A 19,167-nucleotide genomic window follows, 5' to 3' on the forward strand; every position below is an offset into this window, starting at 1 on the left:
AGCAAAAAGACAAAAAAAAAAAAAAAACTTCCCAATAAACACTTTGTTGATAGTTCCCTTCGAAGTATGTTTTCAAGCCACCAAATTCTAGGAGTTCTCTTGTGGCTGAGCAGATTAAGGATCTGGCATTGTCACTGCAGCAGCTTAGGTCACTGCTATGGTGCAGATTCCATCCCTGGCCCAGGAACTTCCACATGCTGTGGGCGTGGCCAAAAAAAAAAACACCATCAAATTCTAAGTTGGCCTGTTTCTATTAATTTTTGAAACAAAATTTTAAATTCTCATTTCAAATGGCCTGCTTCCAGTCCCACATGTCATGTAGTCTCTCTGTGTCACATTTTGGTAATTCCCACAGTATTTCAGACTTTTCCATCATTATTATATTTGGTACGATGATATATGATCATTGATTTTTGATGTTACTGTTGCAAAAAGGTTATGACTTGCTGAAGGTTCAGGTGATGGTTAGCATCTTTTAGCATCAAAGTATTTTTAAATTAATGTTGCACATTTTTTTTTCAGCCATAATGCTATTTCACACTTAATAGACTACAGTAAAGTATAAACATAACTTATATGCCCTGGGAAACCAAAAAGTTCATGTGACGCATTTTATTGTGATATTCACTTTATTTCAGTGGTCTGGAACCAAACCTGCAGTAACTCTGCTGTCTGCCTATATATACTTTTTATCTGTGACGAGCACCTCTGTCTTATAGAATCGAAGGGGTGAGATTTGTTTTGTCTTGCTCCTGCTCTTCAAGACAAGTTTCTCAATCTATATATATTAAAATTCAAGTAGTCACATTTTTGCCAACTTTAGCAGGTTTAATTATATTAACGACCCCTAATAAGAATGCAAATTAAAAGTTACATAAAGCTAGGTAAGTACAGAAACATTATCATGGGTAGCAGTCTCCTAATTTGCTTACCTTGGACACAGGCCAACAGAAATAAAATGTGTGGTTTTAAGTGTGTGCCCTGTTTTTCCTTTTCCAAAGGAGTTTGTTAGGTATTTTATATTTGGGCATGTAATAAAGAAGACAGTGAGAAAAGCCATTGAGTTTAGTGGTGATAAATGTATGCATGGGAAGGGAGGACACTTCCATAAATGTCAAATTAAAAGAATTAGGTAGTTGGAGTTCCCATTGTGGCTCAGCGGTAATGAACCCAAGTGGTATCCATGACGTGGGTTTGACCCCTGGCCTCAATCAGTGGGTTAAGGATCCAGTGTTTCTGTGAGCTGTGGTGTGGGTTTCAGACTCAGTTCTGATCCTGCATCACTGTGGCTGTGGTGTAGACCAGCAGCTGCAGCTCTCATTCGACCCCTAGCCTGGGAACCTCCCTGTTCTGCAGGTGCAGCCCTGAAAAGCAAAAAAAAAAAAAAAAAAGAATTAGGTAGTTGACTCTTCTGGGAAAAGATATGACTAAATGGCTATTTCTACAGTAGCATCAGAAATTCATGTTTCTGGAGTTCCCGTTGTGGCGCAGTGGTTAATGAATCCGACTAGGAACCATGAGGTTGCGGGTTCGGTCCCTGCCCTTGCTCAGTGGGTTAAAGGATTTGGCATTGCCATGAGCTATGGTGTAGGTTGCAGACACGGCTCGGATCCCGCGTTGCTGTGGCTCTGGCGTAGGCCGGAGGCTACAGCTCCGATTCAACCCCTAGCCTGGGAACCTCCATATGCCGCGGGAGCGGCGCTAGAAATGGCAAAAAGACAAAAAGACAAAAAAAAAAAAAAAAAGAAAGAAATTCATGTTTCAGATGCTTATATAAGTGTAAGCAGTCTAGAGTATTTAACTTTTTCAGGGTCGCATACCCAGTTGGTGAATAGAATTAAAACTGAAAGCCAGAGTTCAAAGATTTCTTAGAAAATGTTCTTTTTTCTGTGTTGAAGTTCTGCAGGGACTTGTGACTCTGCAGAAGTGCCCAGAAGCTGCATTTGTTTGTTTTTTCTTCTGCAGTTTCATAGATAGAAATGTTGGAGTTCACTCAGTGGTTAATGAATCCGACTAGGAATCATGAGGTTGCGGGTTTGATCCCTGGCCTCACTCGGTGGGTTAAGGATCCGGTATTGCCGTGAGCTGTGGTATAGGTCGCAGACTCGGCTCAGATCCTACGTTGCTGTGGCCCTGGTGTATGCTGCCAGCTGCAGCTCTGATTAGATCCCTAGCCCCTGGGAACCTCCATATGCTGTGGGAGTGGCCTTAGAAAAAGGCAAAAAGACCAAAAAAAAAAAAAAAAAAAAGAAAAGAAATGTTGTAAACTTTCTGGGCTGTGTAATTAGAGTCTGTCTATTTTTAGGTGTGCTGTTTGTTTTGTATTGTACTGTTAGTTCCCACCCTACCTTAGGAAACCATAGTCTCTGGTTTTATTAATGTGACGGAAAAGATACACTTTAGCTGAAATTTATTTCTTTTGTTTCTGGTATATAATGAATAAGAGATTGCTTTTTTTCATGTTTTTAATCAAAAATAGTAGCATGCTATGTCTTAATGAGGTATTAAAATAGCTTTCTCCTACTAGAAAACTTAGTATTTTGCCATCACAAGAAAGGTCATGAGTTACCCTACCCTACTTAGTTAATAATTTCATTTATAGAGCACATGTAGCATCTTCGGGTATTTCTTACTTTCTGTTCAACTAAAAGCTCATGAACATTCTTCCATCAAGCACCTATGTCTAACAGATAGTACATAGTCAATATAGTCTGTTTAAACTGGTTTCATGAGGCAATTTTATGCAAAGTGTGATGCCAGTCTACTGTGCTAAACAATACTTGTTTGGCTAAAGTGTTGATTATTAACCAATGTAATTGTGCAAAAACAAAAATAAAAAATACCATATACTCCTGGCCTACCTAGAGGTGCCTCTTCTCCGTAAATGCTCTGAGGTATAACTGGCATGTATGCCTATCATTTCTTTTAAGCAAAGAGTGAGAGTATATCTCTGTAAAACTGCTCATTTTTGACAGTATACACATACACACTGAGTAATTAAACAGCTTTTTTTTTTCCTAATTGAGTTCATGCTCTGAAGGGCCATGTGCCTTCACTGAGAGACTTCCCAGATGTACCATACATGGCTCCTTTCAGGGAACCTAAATAATATGGTAGATATATAAATATATGTGTGTGTGTGTGTGTGTGTGTGTCAATTTCTACAAAATAAGGATAGTATTCATCATTATATAAAATGTGCAAAGGGCTCTGCCTGTATTTTTATATAATCCTAATATGAATCCTTTAAATATAGATGCTATCATTATTTCCATTGTACAAATGGAGAAGCTGAAACAAGATCTGGAGAAACTGAGTCAGACTTTACCCAAACTTAGCTTATTAGAGACAGAAAGAATTTAAATTCAAGTAGTCTGACTCCATAACTTACCTACCATTTAACTTACCTACCATTTAACTACTAACCAATTATGTCATAAAAGGAGAGAGATTATATAATCTCTTCTGAGCAGAATGTTTCTTATATCTATTATGAATTACCTCTAGAAAGCTAATGCTTTTCCTAGTCAGAAATGACGTTTTAGCTTTACAGATACAGATAGGCTAGTGTAATAAATAAGACACTGTGAGCCAACAACTTTTCTAGTCTAAGGCCTTATAAAATAGTACTGAGAAACTGTCTCTCTGTGGTTTCCAGAGATCCTGCAAAGCAATCCAGTCTTAAAATCTTTTACCTCTTATAATGTGTGTTAAACTATTAGAACTCGTTCTTGTTTAATCTTAGTAAGTTTGCAGAAACTGCAAGCCAATATTCTTCATTTTCCCTGTCTATTCTGCTGCCTCAGTCAGTTGGCTATTCTTACTCATACTCATAACAATTAATGTTATTTCAGAATTTTTGGAAAGGTACTTGATCATTATTGTGGCTGCTCATTCAAAACAAAACAAAACAAAAACACCTATTCTTGACCAACAAAATTTCATGTTTGGGGGCAGTTACATGCCATGCATTAAGTTAAGGTGTATTATACCAGAGTATCTAGCACACGGTTGATTCCCAGTAGTCGTTCCCTTTGCCCTGCTTCAAGTTAAGTGGTAGTGTCCATGTTTTTAAAGAAGGAAATCTCATTTTGGCAGTAAAATGAGCAATCTCTAATGTATCACAGCTGATGAATAGTAAAGCTAAAGTTCCAGATTCAGTGCTTTTCTCACATTTTGTAGCTATTATCAGAGCTATTCTTTAAGCAATTTAATTATACAGTTGATAAAATAGATTAAAGGAAGGGATTGGGTTAGTTAATATAGGACCAAAATGAGAGCTTCTCTCAAGAAATTGGAACAGGAGTTCCCACTGTGGTGCAGTGGGTTAAGAATCTAACTGCAGTGGCTCGGTCGTCGTGGAGTGTGGGTTTGATCCTTAGCCCAGCGTAGAGAATTAAAGGATTCTACATTGCCTCATCTGTGGCACAGGTTGCAGCTAGGGCTCACATTCAGTCCCTGGCCAGAGAATTTCCATATGCCACAGATAAGGACATTAAAATTTTTTTTTAAAAGAAAAAGAAATTGGAACAAAGGGAGAGGTAATTTGGAGGAGAGAAGGTCTCTTTGGACATAGTATCTGAAGGTGTGTGTGTATAACTAACAGACCTGCTACTGGGTGGGGACGGGGCATGTTAGGTGAAGAACCAGTGGTGACTCAAGCTTTGAAACATTGGTTAAGTGTTCTTACTTGTACCATCCCAAATGAAGAACACCAGGTGAAAAAGATATGTAAAGTAGATTTGATGAATTCGGGTTTGTTCATGTCTTAATTACTAAAATTGCCATCTTTCTTAGACACTGATAGGCAAATGTACTTCCTTAGAAACATGCTATTAGTGATTTGAAACAAAATTAAATGATCATTTTATTCTCAGCAGCAAGGAGTACAGCAGACAGCCCCCTCTCAGCAGACAGTGCAGTATTCACTTCCCCAGACGTCAGCCCCCAGTGAGCCCACGACTGCACAGCCAGCAAGTCAGCCTCAACCACCACAGGTGTTGCCTCCTGTGTCAGCAGGAAAACAGGTAAACACTTAAGGGAATGCCATATGACTTCGTGTGGATAGGCTTCTACCTTCTCTAGTGGTGAAAGTTGGTTATTTTCACTGTAAAACTGAAGTAAAAAATCACATCTTGTGTGCATATGCATTGGCTAATAGTAACTGAACCCATGACATTTTTCTAGAATTGTGCCAGTTATAGCTAATATTCTAGGTTTGCAATTGTGATTATGCAGTATTTTCATGTAGATTTATACATCACTTCCTTCCCTTATTGCCTACTGACAGTCATAAAAAACCCTTAGATGGGAGTTCTTGCTGTGGTGCGGTGGGTTAAGAACCTGACTGCAGCAGCCCAGGTCACTGCGAAGGTGTGGGTTCGATCCCTGGCCTGGCACAGTGGGTTAAAGGATCTGGTGTTGGCACAGCTATGGCGTAGGTCACCACTGTGGCTTGGATTCATTCCCTTGCCAGGAATTTCCATATGCCACAGGTGCGGCCATAAAAAAAACAACAAAACTTTATATGGAACAGGGTTTTTTCTAGGTCATCTTTCTAGGCACTTGAAAAGTAACTCTGTAGAAGATAAGCCCTTCTGAATGACCTTTTTTCAGCTTTAACAGTGGGGTTTGTTTTGCTTGTGTTTTGGTACAGTGTATTGTTTCTGGCATATTTCATTACATTTGAGATACTGTCAATCATAAAATGCACCATTATTTTATGTAATACTGAGAGCTGACGCACCATTAATTATAAGATATGTCAATTTCATAAATGTTTAAATGTCCAAGTGCTGAAACGGGATAATCGTATCCTAGAATCAGTGAAATATGGTAATTAGACCTACTTTCACAGACCTGTGTTAGACTTAAAAATTATAGAAGCAATGTGGATGAGCACTAACTTCACTGAGGAGGAAATCCTTGAATTTCAATAACAATGGTAATAGCAAGTCACAGATTTAGTGAAATATGACAAGCAAACATGCTAGTAGGTTATGGTAGGTGAAATATATCTCAGTCAAGCTATAAAGATAACAACCTTTCATACAGAAGGGTTGAATGCTAGAGCACTAGCAAAATTTTCTACAGCAAAAGATTTGGAACACTAGCCAATCTGTCAGCCTCCCTATCTCCTGCTGTCTTCTCCCTGCTCTTTTGTGGCATATTAACTTAAACTAATATATGCAGGGGTGTGATGTTTGTTTTAATTTTCTTCCTTTTTGGCTAATACATAAGACTTGCTTTTGGCAGCCTTGCTTTTTTTTTTTTTTTTTTTTTTTTTTAAGTCTATCTGTTTTATTTTTCTTTACCTTCCCAGCTTCCAGTTTCCCAGCCAGTACCAACTATCCAAGGCGAACCTCAGATCTCAGTTGCGACACAGCCCTCAGTTGTTCCGGTCCATTCTGGTGCTCACTTCCTCCCTGTGGGACAGCCACTCCCACCCTCCTTACTCCCTCAGTACCCCGTCTCTCAGGTCCCCTCTGCTCCTCATGTGTCTGCCGCTCAGCCAGGCTTCTCACCCCTTCCTGTCACAGCGGCAGCTGGCGTTAATCAGCCTCTGCTCACCTTGGCTTCATCTGCTGCAGCAGCTGCAGTCCCAGGGGGATCCACTGTGGTTCCTAGTCAGCTTCCAACCCTCTTGCAGCCTGTGACTCAGCTGCCAAGTCAGGCTCACCCACAGCTCCTACAAACAGCAGTTCAGTCCATGGGGATACCTGCTAACCTGGGACAGACTGCTGAGGCTCCACTTCCCTCTGGAGATGTTCTCTATCAGGTATTGTGTTGGTTGGCAAGAAGGAGGGCGCCAGAGGGTTTGGTTCCAGTGATAGAGCATCAAGGATTTGAAAATCTAATAATTGAATGTCAGAGTAACTAGCAGTAATGGAAGTTGCTGATCTCAACTAAAGGAGCTAAAATAGTAAAATTCTGGGAAAGGATAGGGTGATGAGGTCTAATGATTCATTTCCATTTTCCCCAGGACACCTCTTGGGAGAAAATGGTTCTCTCAGTATTCAGTGTAAACTGATGGAAAGCTAGATATGGCCAGTGGTGGAATATATCAATCTACCTTTTTTTATAGGAGAAGTAAATATGGGTAGCCCGCATGGTATCAATAAAAAGCTTCAAGGTTTTAGATTTAGAATATTAGCACGGGGAGTTCCCTTTGTAGCTCAGCAGTAACGAATCCAGTTGGTATCCATGAGATGTAGATTCAATTCCTGGCCTCGCTCGGTGTGTTGGGGATCCGGCGTTGCAGTGAGCTGTGATATAGGTCACAGGTGTGGCTCGGATCCCACATTGCTGTAGCTCTGGTGTAGGCGGGCAGCTACAGCTCCAGTTCAGTCCCTAGCTTGGGAACTTCCTTATGCCACATGTGCAGCCCTAAAAAGCAAAAAGAAAGAAAGAATATTAGTAATAGTCTCCAGGAGAGAAAAAAAATAGCAAGTTAAAGTACAATTGCTTATAGTCCTGTCCCCTAAATTGAAATCAGTCAACCGTTTCATTTCTTTAAAATATCAGGAGGAGATTGGGCAACTATTCTTCTTTGCTACATGCTTTCCTTTTTTTTTTTTTTTTTTGCATGTCTTGCTATTTTGCTCACTTGATGACCCAACCTGCACTAACTCCCTTCCTCGTTTCTGTCACAGGGCTTCCCACCTCGACTGCCACCACAGTACCCAGGAGATTCAAATATTGCTCCCTCCTCCAGCGTGGCTTCTGTTTGCATTCCTTCTACAGTCCTATCTCCTCCTAGGCCAACAGAAGCATTGGCTGCACCAGGTTACTTTCCTACAGTGGTGCAATCTTATGCGGAATCAAATCTTTTGGTTCCTGTGGGCAGTATAGGAGGACAGATTCAAGTTTCCCAGCCAGCAGTGAGTTTAGCCCAAGCCCCCACTACATCCTCCCAGCAAGCAGCTCTGGAGGTAAATGGAATTTCTGCATGTTTATATCGAAAACATATGTGTAATGGGATAAAAATGACAAAGGAGAAACGTAGGTTCCCTGGGTTAGAATTCTTTTGGAAACTATTTCAAACTAACTTCTGAATGACTTTTTCTTACAGCAGAATGAAATGCCAGTGTGGGGGCCTTGTTGCCACTGGCTGTTCTGTTGGGAAGTGAGTGTGCCTTGGAGAAGATTAACCCTACTAGCACTTCACTTCTCTAACTAGCCCTTTAGCCATTGTTCTTATCCTTTCACAAATTCCTGCCATTGGCAGTCACCAGAGTATCTTACCCTGCTATGCTCCCAGAGATCATTTTTGCCCCACTTGGAGAAAGTCCTGAGCCATCTTAGCACTGTGCTCTGCCTGCCCTATTGTGCATTCTGGTGAGATGCTGGCTGCATGGCGGGTTGTAGTTTCTCACTACCTAGCAACTGTCTTGGCTGATGGCACACTATACAGTCTGTACCAGAGACTGGCTTAGAAACTTCTTTGCAAATTTAAGACGACTCTCTGTAGATGCTGAATATTAAGAATGACTAGTAAATTTAGTGCTTCTAGGACTTAGGGGAGGGATAAGGGGAAAAAAGAGTAGTTTATTGGGCATGGTCAATAATAAATAAACTGTATTACTGCCAAGATTTGAATTATCCTTCCTGTTCACAGAGTACTCAGGGAGTCTCTCAGGTTGCTCCTCCAGAGCCAGTTCCAGCAGCACCACCACAGCCTACACAACCAACCACTTTGGTCTCTTCTATAGACAGGTATGTGAAAGTAAAATTCTCCTTTCTTGGCTGGTAGGTAGGATGGTAAGAAAATTTAAAATATCTAACCTTGAAATCTCATTGTGAACTGAACTTTTTTTTCTGAAGTGCACATTCAGATGTTGCTTCAGGTATGAGTGACGGCAACGAGAATGTCCCATCGTCCAGTGGAAGGCATGAAGGGAGAACTATAAAACGACATTATCGAAAATCTGTAAGAAGTCGTTCTCGTCATGAAAAGACTTCACGCCCAAAATTGAGAATTTTGAATGTAAGTATTGCTAACTTCTGAGTTTCATATAGTTAGTTAATATCAAGTTAATATCATTTAAATATTTCTTCTCTCTCTCTGTTTTTTATGGGGTTTTTTTTTGTTTGTTTGTTTTTGTTTTTGTTTTCCTTTTAGGGCTGCACCCATGGCAAATGGAGATTCCCAGGCTAGGGGTCAAATTGGAACTGTAGCTGCCGGCCTACACCACAGCCACAACAAAGCAGGATCCAAGCCACATCTGCGACCTACACCACAGCTCAGGGCAACACCAGATTCTTAACCCACTGACAAGGCCAGGGATTGAACCTTCGTCCTCATGGATGCTAATCAGAGTTGTTTCCGCTGAGCCATGACAGGAACTTCTCATTTAAATATTTCTAAGGCTTGGAGTAGTGATGAAAGTTCAGGATCTTCTAGTCACCCAGATGATATTGTTAAATTCCATATTTCTATGAGAAGGCACTACTTACTTTTTGGGGAAAAAAAGAAAGAGTTTTTGTTTGTAAAACAAAGACCTTGTATTTCTTCCAAACTCTTCAGCAGATGAGTAACACAAAGGCTGATGTTTTCTTAAGGTCTTCTTGCTAGTAATTTAAGAGGTGCAACATACCAGTGCTTCAAGGAATGGAGGTGACATTAAGTTTAAGTTCAAATGATAACCTGAATTACTTTCTCACATTCACTAACAGAGCTGAGTATGGTCTTATGAGATATGAAGTACCCTTTCTTTTTTCTTTTTAGGTTTCAAATAAAGGAGATCGGGTAGTAGAATGTCAGTTAGAGACTCACAATCGGAAAATGGTTACATTCAAATTTGATTTGGATGGAGACAACCCAGAGGAGATAGCAACAATTATGGTATGTCTGTGTTTAGAGTTCCAAATGTTTCCTTAGTACTTGATTGTTATAGCCACTGCCCCAGGCAAATATGTGATATTATGTTCCATACTTATTTCAATATAAATATAACTAGCACACCAAACCTGTGATTTAGAGATATTTTTGTCTAGGGCATGTGTGACTAGGTATTGAAGAACTGACTTATAAATCAAATAAATAATACAGGTGGTGTGCAGAGAGGGCAGAAGTCATGAAAGTGGTGATTGAATGACCTAAAGCCTAAGAAGCATTGTACTAATTAGACTGATGTCACATTTCTTTTATAGGTGAACAATGACTTTATCCTGGCAATAGAGAGAGAGGCATTTGTGGATCAGGTGCGGGAAATTATTGAAAAAGCTGATGAGATGCTCAGCGAGGATGTCAGTGTGGAGCCGGAGGGTGACCAGGGATTGGAGAATCTACAGGGAAAGGATGACTATGGCTTTTCAGGCTCTCAAGTAGGTTCACCATTCCCATAGTGAAGCTTTGTTTATTTTAAATATTTGGCTAAATTTGCCATGCAAAACGTCCATGGTACCTCATTACACCTATAACTGAGATTATTAACATTGAGGTTTTCTGCATGTGGCGATTTGCTTTTTTGCCTGATCGTTTGTTGAGTTAGAGAATGAACGTAAACACTTGTGTTTGTTGTAGAAATTGGAAGGAGAGTTCAAACAACCAATTCCTGCATCTTCCATGCCACAGCAAATAGGTAAATTTCTTTTCTTTGGCTTGTTTGCTCTTCCCTTTGACCTAAGAAGTTTTGTGCTAATAAGGACATCTTGAAGCTTTATGTTTGTGACAATGTATATAATAATATAATGTCATTAAGTAGTTTGTTTCTTTTTAAGCAGGCCTTCCTACCAGTTCTTTAACTCAAGTTGTTCATTCTGCTGGAAGACGGTTTATAGTAAGTCCTGTGCCGGAAAGTCGATTACGAGAATCAAAAGTTTTCACCAGTGAAATATCAGATACAGGTAAGAAATTGCTTTTACCACATATGTATAAATCCTACAGCGTCTCTCCTATATTGGAAGCTTGGTCATCAAGCAGTAGTTCAGTGATGCCATAAACAATAAAGGAGAGTGGAAAATCGGGACTGTATCCAACAGACAAATGTGGAGAAGGGAAATAGATGGTGAAAAGAGAGCATTTAAGCAAGAGCACAGAAGGATGGCCATACTGGCTACTATGATAGCTACTACGTAGATACAGTACTACATGTTTGTTTTTCCATTTAGTACTACTGTATATAGTTCAAGGGTTTTTTAGAAATAAATATTCATACAAGAAAGCTTATTTTGATTGAAGTACTATTTCACTTTGCTGTTTTAGGGCCTTGTTGGCATTTTTGGGCATCCCAAAAATAGATTGTTATAACAGTCTTTTGAATCCACCCTTTTAAAATGGACTGATTATGGAGTTCCTGTCGTGGCGCAGTGGTTAACGAATCCGACTAGGAACCATGAGGTTGCGGGTTTGGTCCCTGCCCTTGCTCAGTGGGTTAACGATCCGGCGTTGCCGTGAGCTGTGGTGTAGGTTGCAGACGCGGCTCGGATCCCGCGTTGCTGTGGCTCTGGCGTAGGCCGGTGGCTACAGCTCCAATTCAACCCATAGCCTGGGAACCTCCATATGCCGCAGGAGCGGCCCAAGAAATAGCAACAACAACAACAAAAAAAAAAAAAAAAAAAAAAAAAAAAAAAAGGACTGATTATAAATTTATTTTCCTTTGCAGTTGCTGCTTCTACATCTCCTGGCACTGGAATGAACTTGTCTCACTCTGCTTCATCCCTTAGTCTACAGCAGGCCTTTTCTGAACTTAGACGTGCCCAAATGACAGAAGGACCAAGTACAGCACCTCCCCACTTTAGTCACACAGGACCAACGTTTCCAGTAGTGCCTCCTTCCATGAGTAGCATTGCTGGAGCAGCAGCCACACCTTCAGTATCAGTTCCTGCAACTAGCTGCCCTTTTAGTGACATTTCCACATCAGTAACTCCATCTGAGGTGACAGCATCCACTGAAAAGGGGATTGCTGGAGTTGCCACCTGCACAGGTGTAATCTCTTCCAGTGGTCTCACTGTGCCACCTGCATCTGATTCCCCGATACTTTCCAGTGTGGTTTCAAGCATCACAGTACCTGTGGCTGTTTCAGTGTCAACAACATCCCTGTCAGTCCAGGCTCCCACACCTGGGAGCATTGTTTCTAATACAGGCACTTTCCCCTCTATATCAGTTGCAATGACTTCAGCCTCTGCAGTGAGCAGTACTGCTGCCCCAGGTGCTAAGCCTCCACCTGTATCATCTCAGCAGGTATCAGGCAGTACTGCTGGGATAACCACATTAGCATCAGTTCCTACCACTGCTCCAGCCCCAAGTGTAGCTTCACAGCCCTCTCTTTCACTTAGCAGCAGCACCTCTGCTCCTACTCTGGCTGAAACTATAGTGGTTAGTGCACACTCACTAGATAAAGCATCTCATAGCAGCACAGCTGGATTGGCTTTGTCCCTCCCTGCGTCATCTTCCTCTGCCTCCCCTGCAGCAGGAGTGTCTAGTTCTGTTTCTCAGCCTGGTGTGGCTCATCCTTTGGTCATCCCATCGGCTGTAGCTTCTATTCCAGTCCTTTCCCAAGCGGGACCGACCTGTGCACCTTTATTACCCCAAGTACCTGGCATCCCACCCCTGGTGCAACCTGCTGCCAGTGTGCCTGCCGTCCAGCAGACACTAGTCCACAGTCAGCCGCAGCCAGCATTGCTCCCTAACCAGCCCCACACTCACTGTCCTGAAATGGATGCTGATGCACAGCCTCGAGCTCCTGGGATTGATGATATAAAGACTTTGGAGGAAAAGCTGCGGTCTCTCTTCAGCGAACACAGCTCATCCGGAACACAGCATGCTTCTGTCTCACTGGAGACATCACTAGTGGTGGAGACCACTGTCACACCAGGCATCCCAACCACTGCTGTTGCACCAGGCAAACTCATGACTTCCACTACAAGTACTTGCTTACCACCAACCAGTTTGCCATTAGGAACAACTGGTTTGTCAATTCTACCCGTGGTCACACCTGGGCAAGTTTCCACGCCGGTGAGCACTATACCAGCAGTGAAACCTGGAACTGCTCCATCAAAGCCACCTTCAACTAAGCCTCCAGTAAGGTTCTTGTCTTGCAATAATTTGAAAAATATGACCACCCCCCCCATAAGAATATTGTTATCAACTCAGCCTTGCAAATTAGAAATGTAGTTACAAAGATGCCTGGCTTGGAGTTCCCATTGTGACTCAGTGGAAATGAATCTGACTAGCATCCGTGAGAATGCAGGTTCGATCCCTGGCCTCGTTCAGTGGATTAAGGATCTGGTGTTGCCGTGAGCTGTGATGTAGGTCTCAGACCCAGCTCAGATCACGTATTGCTGTGCCTGTGGCATAGGCCAGCAGCTGCAGCTCCAATTCAACCCCTAGCCTGGGAACCTCTGTATTCTGCTAGTGCGGCCCTTAAAAAAAAAAAAAGGCAAAGATGGCTGGCTTGTAATAGGCACTTGATATTTATGAAATAAACTGATTGAAGGTGATTTTAGGATATATGTATAATGAACACGAGATCCTTTCTTTTGAAATATGGCTCGATTTGGGATTAATTATATTCTATGATTTTCTAAGAGTATATAATCAGGTAAAATATAGGCATTGTTTCTGAATTGGCACTTAAATGTTTCTGCTGGCAGTTACACAGAATAACAGCAGTTCACAGTCTGTTTCCATGAGAATGAAGCATATTCTGTGCTTTGCTTGGATTCCATAGACATACAATTTGGAGTTTTTAAAAAGTTGGAAGTTGGTAACGAATTTGATGTGGAAGAGAAGAAAAGTATCTAATGCTAGGGGTAAAATAACTAGAATGTTTTCTAATTCTGCTATGGTGGATTCCTCTCATTCTGCCATCTTTAGTCTGATCTTTCCAAATAACAAGGCTATGTTTTTTCTACTGTATTGTATGCTTCAACCGTCTTTCTGCATTGCCATTGATGTGAGATTTTTTTTTATAATAGGGTAATATAGAGGCCTCGCTCAAAGTACAAATTGCTAAACGGTATTAGATTTCTGATGCCTTTTGTTATCAGACCTACCCCATGTTGTCTTTGACTGTTTTGTTTTCTCAGAAAAGCCTTATAGTACTGTACCAAATAAGAGGCTCAAGAATATTTGCACTGTGCCTCTTGTGTTCAGACAGCCTCTATTCTCTAGGGAATAAGCTTTTACTAAATTTTCCTGTTCATTGTAGTGGTGTTAAAGAGTTACCCCTGTAATAGTATCATGGTTATAATGTCCTTTATTTGAGATAGACACAGAGTGTAACCCAGGTGACAAGCTTGCCTTAACTGGATACATTTTGTTCTTATGCTTCCGCATTTGAATTAGTTGGTTTGCTCTCCAGTATGCAGTCTTTACTCTTAGTGTCTCATGGACTTGAATTTCCCTTCGTTGTCTATAGGTGCTGCCACTAGGTACTGAACTTCCAGCTGGTACTCCACCCAGTGAGCAGCTGCCACCTTTTCCAGGACCTTCATTAATGCAGGTGCCCCAAGACTTGGCAGTTTTCTTTTTGTGCCCCTGTTTTCTTTCACAAAGCTTATTTAAATTCTCTGTTGCATGATCTTGACTTCTGGCTTCTCTTTGGTTTTGACTTAGTAACAACTTTCTTTTAAAACACCATAGCTGGGGAGTTCCCGTTGTGGCACAGTGGAAATGAATCCGACTAGGAACCATGAGGTTGTGGGTTCAATCCCTGGCCTTGTTCAGCGGGTTAAGGATCCAGCGTTGCCGTGAGCTGTGGTTGTAGGTCTCAGACGTGGCTCAGATCTGGCATAGCTGTGGCTCTGGCGTAGGTCGGCAGTTACAGCACAGATTGGACCCCTAGCCTGGGAACCTCCATATGCCACGGGTGTGGCCCTAAAAAAAAAAAAAGACAAAAACACCATAGCTGATGATAGAAATCATTTGATATTGGTGTTTTTCCATATCTGTGAAAAAGGAAGATAGCAAAGTTGACATTTTGCCAGGAGAAAATATAATTCCTTCTATCATTCATACTTTTGTAAAAGAATGAAAGATTAGCATTGTGGGAATAAAAATTACATGTAATCAAAATTAACTTTAAAAGTTCCTGAAAAAAGAGTACCACCCTGATAACTGATAATGCCCTTTTTATATGAGTTCAGTACCACCTGTTTTTTCTTGAATGTTTAGCATATCTTTCAGTGACCACCTAATGAAATAATTGAATGTAAGAGTCATCTTTATCAAAAACATGTATTACATCTTCAATACAAAAACCTACAGCTCAGCTAACATGACTTTGCTTGGAGAGGAACTTGGGTGTGGGATTCCCATCTCACATTCAGTCCTGCTCACTAGGGGTCAGAATTGCCTTTAAATTATTATTCTTCTTTCCCCACACATTAGTTGAATTCCCATAAGTGAAGTACTTGTTATGACTGCATTGTAACCATGAAAAAGCTTCTGAGATGGACATGGGAGAAGCTAGTAAACATTGAAACTAAGTTAGGAATTTATTTTAGAATAAGGTATAAGGAAAATATGTTGTATTGCTAGTAATTTGAAGTCTGAATTTATCCCTACTTCTTTAACCTCAGATGTACAGTTAAACATAATTTAAGGAACTTGCCATAATAAAGAGAACCCGTTCCATCAGCTGATAAATTTGGGGGAAAAAAATGTGTTGTGAAGGTCTGTAAATAGCAAGTTTTGAACATGTTTTCTCACTAAAAATATGTATTTCCGATTGGTAAGCAGGCCCAAAGTGTGTTGAAAAAACTGCAGACAAGGCAAGTGGAGAATGAGGATAAATGGATGGTGCCTGTATGGAGAGGGAAAAGCTGTAGAGGGGAGGTCGATAGAAGCCAAGATAGTGACAGAGTATATGTTAGTGCCATCTTTTATACAAGGACAAGTTTTCAGAAAGATGTGCCAAGCTGAAAAAGAAAATAGGGAATGACACAGTTAATCTACCAACTGATCACATTTTTTTTTTTTTCGGTCTTTTTGCCATTTCTAGGGCCGTTCCCACGGCATATGGAGGTTCCCAGGCTAGGGGTCCAATCGGAGCTGTAGCCTCCGGCCTAGGCCAGAGCCACAGCAATGCAGGATCCGAGCTTCGTCTGCAACCTACACCACAGCTCAGGGCAACACCAGATTCTTAACCCACTAGCAAGGGCAGGGATCGAACCCGCAACCTCATGGTTCCTAGTCGGATTCGTTAACCACTGCGCCACAACGGGAACTCCTGATCACATTTTTTAGAATATGTTTTTGAGGAGAGGACGGATAGATAACTTTTCTATCACTTTAACATTAAATATAGACGGTAAGAAAGAAGACTTCAAAACCATTTTTAAAAATTGTAACCAAGATTTTCTGTGGTTTGAGAACTTGACCATACAGTTTTGAGAGCTTGGTAATCTTTCAAGCAATGCAACTAAGTTGAACTTAGGATATTGAGTTTTTATATTCAGTAAACAGATACATTATATTGAGTGTGTCCTGTGTAAATGGGTTCTGGCTATGCCAAAGATTCTACTTACTGTGATTTTGTCTCAGGCCCAGCAGCCTCTGGAAGATCTTGATGCTCAACTCAGAAGAACACTTAGTCCAGAGACTGTTGTGCTGACATCTACAGTTGGTGTGAGTTTTGAAAACCTTGATGAAACCTTCCCATAACCCTAGTGTATTATGTACCTGGAATATAAACTGTAACCTAGACCATTATTGATAACCTTTAACATCTGTTCAAAGTCTGCTTCTTGTAGTCAACAGAAGTGAGACAGATTAATGAAAGAGTAACACTGACCCAGGGTATAACTATGGAAAAAATTTGATTTGAAAGATACTTTTCTTGGGGAGTTCCCGTTGTGGTGCAGTGGAAACAAATCCGGCTAGGAACCATGAGGTTTTGGGTTTGATCCCTGGCCTCACTTAGTGGGTTAATAAGGATCCGGCGTTGCTGTGAGCTTTGGTGTAGGTCTCAGATGCAGCTTGGATCTTGAGTTGCTGTGGCTCTGGCATAGGCCAGCAGCTGTAGCTCTGACTCGACCCCTAGCCTGGGGAGCTCCACATGCCTCAGGCGGGTGCAGCCCTAAAAAAGAAAAAAGGAAAAAAAAAAAGAAAGATACTTTTCTTATCTTACCTGTGGTTAGAGTCATACCGTAGATCAGTTCTATGGATTTTGTATTTATGCTTTGGAGGAGGCTATATACTTTTAAGTGTGAAGTCTTAACTTCTTCCTTGTAGGCTTGTGATACAATAAATATTCTGATTAAAACTACTTGTCTATGCATATCTAAGTTATACCTTTAAGTATCCCATGAGAAAAATTAAGAAAGCAGTTGGAAGGATTGACTCGAAATTTCTTCTAAACATCTTAAAAAACTTATTTTTAAGTTATAAAAAAAGAGAAAGAAAATGCCCTTGGACATAAGTGTTTCTTCACATATACTGTCTTTCTTTCTCCCTTTATAAAACCAGAGGAGAGGCAGCAGGAAAAAAGAATAACTGAAGCTAAAGATGTTGTGATATCTTTGTGTGTGTGTGTGTGTTGCAGCCCGTGTCCGTCGTGGCTCCAACAGCAGCTGTAGAAGCTGGAGCACAGCTTCAAAAGGATGGTGAGAATCATCCTTCTTCCTCATATTACCACTTCCAGACCTTCCTGTAATTGATTGTAGAGGTTATTATTTACGAGACATATTCCTAAGAGTTTGTAGGTGTACTCGAGACTATGTTAAAGAACATAGTATAGAACATATTTCTATTGCATTGATATTAACATCTAGAGCACCTAAGTACTGTGTGGCTCTTTCCCATCTTTTGAGGGTGACATGCCAGCGGTTAATGATGGTTTCTTAGCATAAGACCCTTTGTTATTAGGTAGGCCAGATGTTTACTAAGAGAGAGAAGGAAATTCAAGCACATTTATAAAATCTAATTTATTGGCAGCCTCTTAGCTTTTGATATATGTAGAGATACAGATAAACCTGAATAGCATTGTGGTAGAAATACAAATGTAAGATTACAGTTAATCGGTTTACACATTATTTTTATTTCTGGAGTCTGTCTCTTTAAAAAGGCACATTTCCAACTTTTGTAAAAATTATCCATACCAACAACTTAAATGTCTTTTTTTTTCTCCTTTGTCCAAGAAAACAAAAACAAATAGTACACACAAAAACAACAGTGCCACGTCATCTGTACCCATGTATTAGGGAAGGTAGAGGGTTAACGATAAGTTTTCTTTGATTATATATATCATTTATATGTTTCACCAGTAATAGTCTTTCACACTAAAAAAGGTATCTTGTAGAAAAGCAAGTCTGAGGCGAAAGGGAGGTTAGCTGCCTCTAACAGCTTTTCTTCTTCTGATGTGTAGTTTCATTTTGCTGTGTTTCTGGCTAAAGGGAAAAGAGCTAACTAAAAAGAGATGCTGATTTCAATTCTTTTTCTCCTCCATGTACTGTTTCAGTTTCTCAAGTCACAGAAGGTCCTATCCCAGCACCTACTTCAGGAACTGGTGTTTTTCAGATGGGCCGATTTCAGGTAAGACAGTCAATTCTGGGAGATTGTGTCTGTAATTTAAAAAAAGAAGTCCCAATTTGGGGGAGTATGTATAAAATAAAGTTATTATCTACCTCGTAGGACCTAATTGCCATCAATGATATATTTCTTTTATATAGAGCACTTTATAGCTTTTATTATTTTCCCCCTTAAAAATAATACATGCAAATTAAATTAAAGAATACTTAGGAGTTCCCGCCGTGGCGCAGTGGTTAACGAATCCGACTAGGAACCATGAGGTTGCGGGTTCGATCCCTGCCCTTGCTAGTGGGTTAAGGATCTGGCGTTGCTGTGAGCTGTGGCATAGGTTGCAGACGCGGCTCGGATCCTGCGTTGCTGTGGCTCTGGCGTAGGCCAGTGGCTACAGTTCTGATTAGACCCCTAGCCTGGGAACCTCCATATGCCGCGGGAGCGGCCCAAGAAATGGCAAAAAGACAAAAAAAAAAAAAAAGAATACTTAGAAGAGAAATAGTAGAGAGTCACACTTCTGCCTCCCATCTCATCCTTAGGACACTTTTGGGGGCGTATTTCTTTCTATTCCTTTTGTTCTGTTCAAGTATGTATCTAAAATTGGCCCTGCTTCTCTGAATGATATTTTGGAGCCTTTTCCCCTTTAGTAGTAGGTTTAACCTAACCATTTTCCTGTTTTCGGTCATTAGATTGTTTTTGCT

At 40.7% G+C, this 19,167-nt stretch overlaps 1 protein-coding gene across 1 annotated transcript in view; it reads left to right on the forward strand.

Annotated features, from left to right (window-relative positions):
- The window catches only part of WNK1 (WNK lysine deficient protein kinase 1), a 141,742-nt gene that overhangs the window by 107,930 nt on the left and 14,645 nt on the right, over nucleotides 1-19,167 (forward strand). Inside the window, 13 exon segments of the mRNA XM_013997884.2 lie at nucleotides 4,878-5,027; nucleotides 7,653-7,931; nucleotides 8,618-8,715; nucleotides 8,824-8,986; nucleotides 9,728-9,844; nucleotides 10,153-10,326; nucleotides 10,526-10,583; nucleotides 10,726-10,848; nucleotides 11,607-13,024; nucleotides 14,364-14,447; nucleotides 16,490-16,573; nucleotides 17,490-17,550; nucleotides 18,405-18,478. Of these exon segments, the coding sequence (XP_013853338.2) occupies nucleotides 4,878-5,027; nucleotides 7,653-7,931; nucleotides 8,618-8,715; nucleotides 8,824-8,986; nucleotides 9,728-9,844; nucleotides 10,153-10,326; nucleotides 10,526-10,583; nucleotides 10,726-10,848; nucleotides 11,607-13,024; nucleotides 14,364-14,447; nucleotides 16,490-16,573; nucleotides 17,490-17,550; nucleotides 18,405-18,478 (2,883 nt within the window).

The sequence above is a fragment of the Sus scrofa genome, chromosome 5 (genome assembly GCF_000003025.6).
Source record: "Sus scrofa isolate TJ Tabasco breed Duroc chromosome 5, Sscrofa11.1, whole genome shotgun sequence".
NCBI classification, from domain to species: domain Eukaryota; kingdom Metazoa; phylum Chordata; class Mammalia; order Artiodactyla; family Suidae; genus Sus; species Sus scrofa.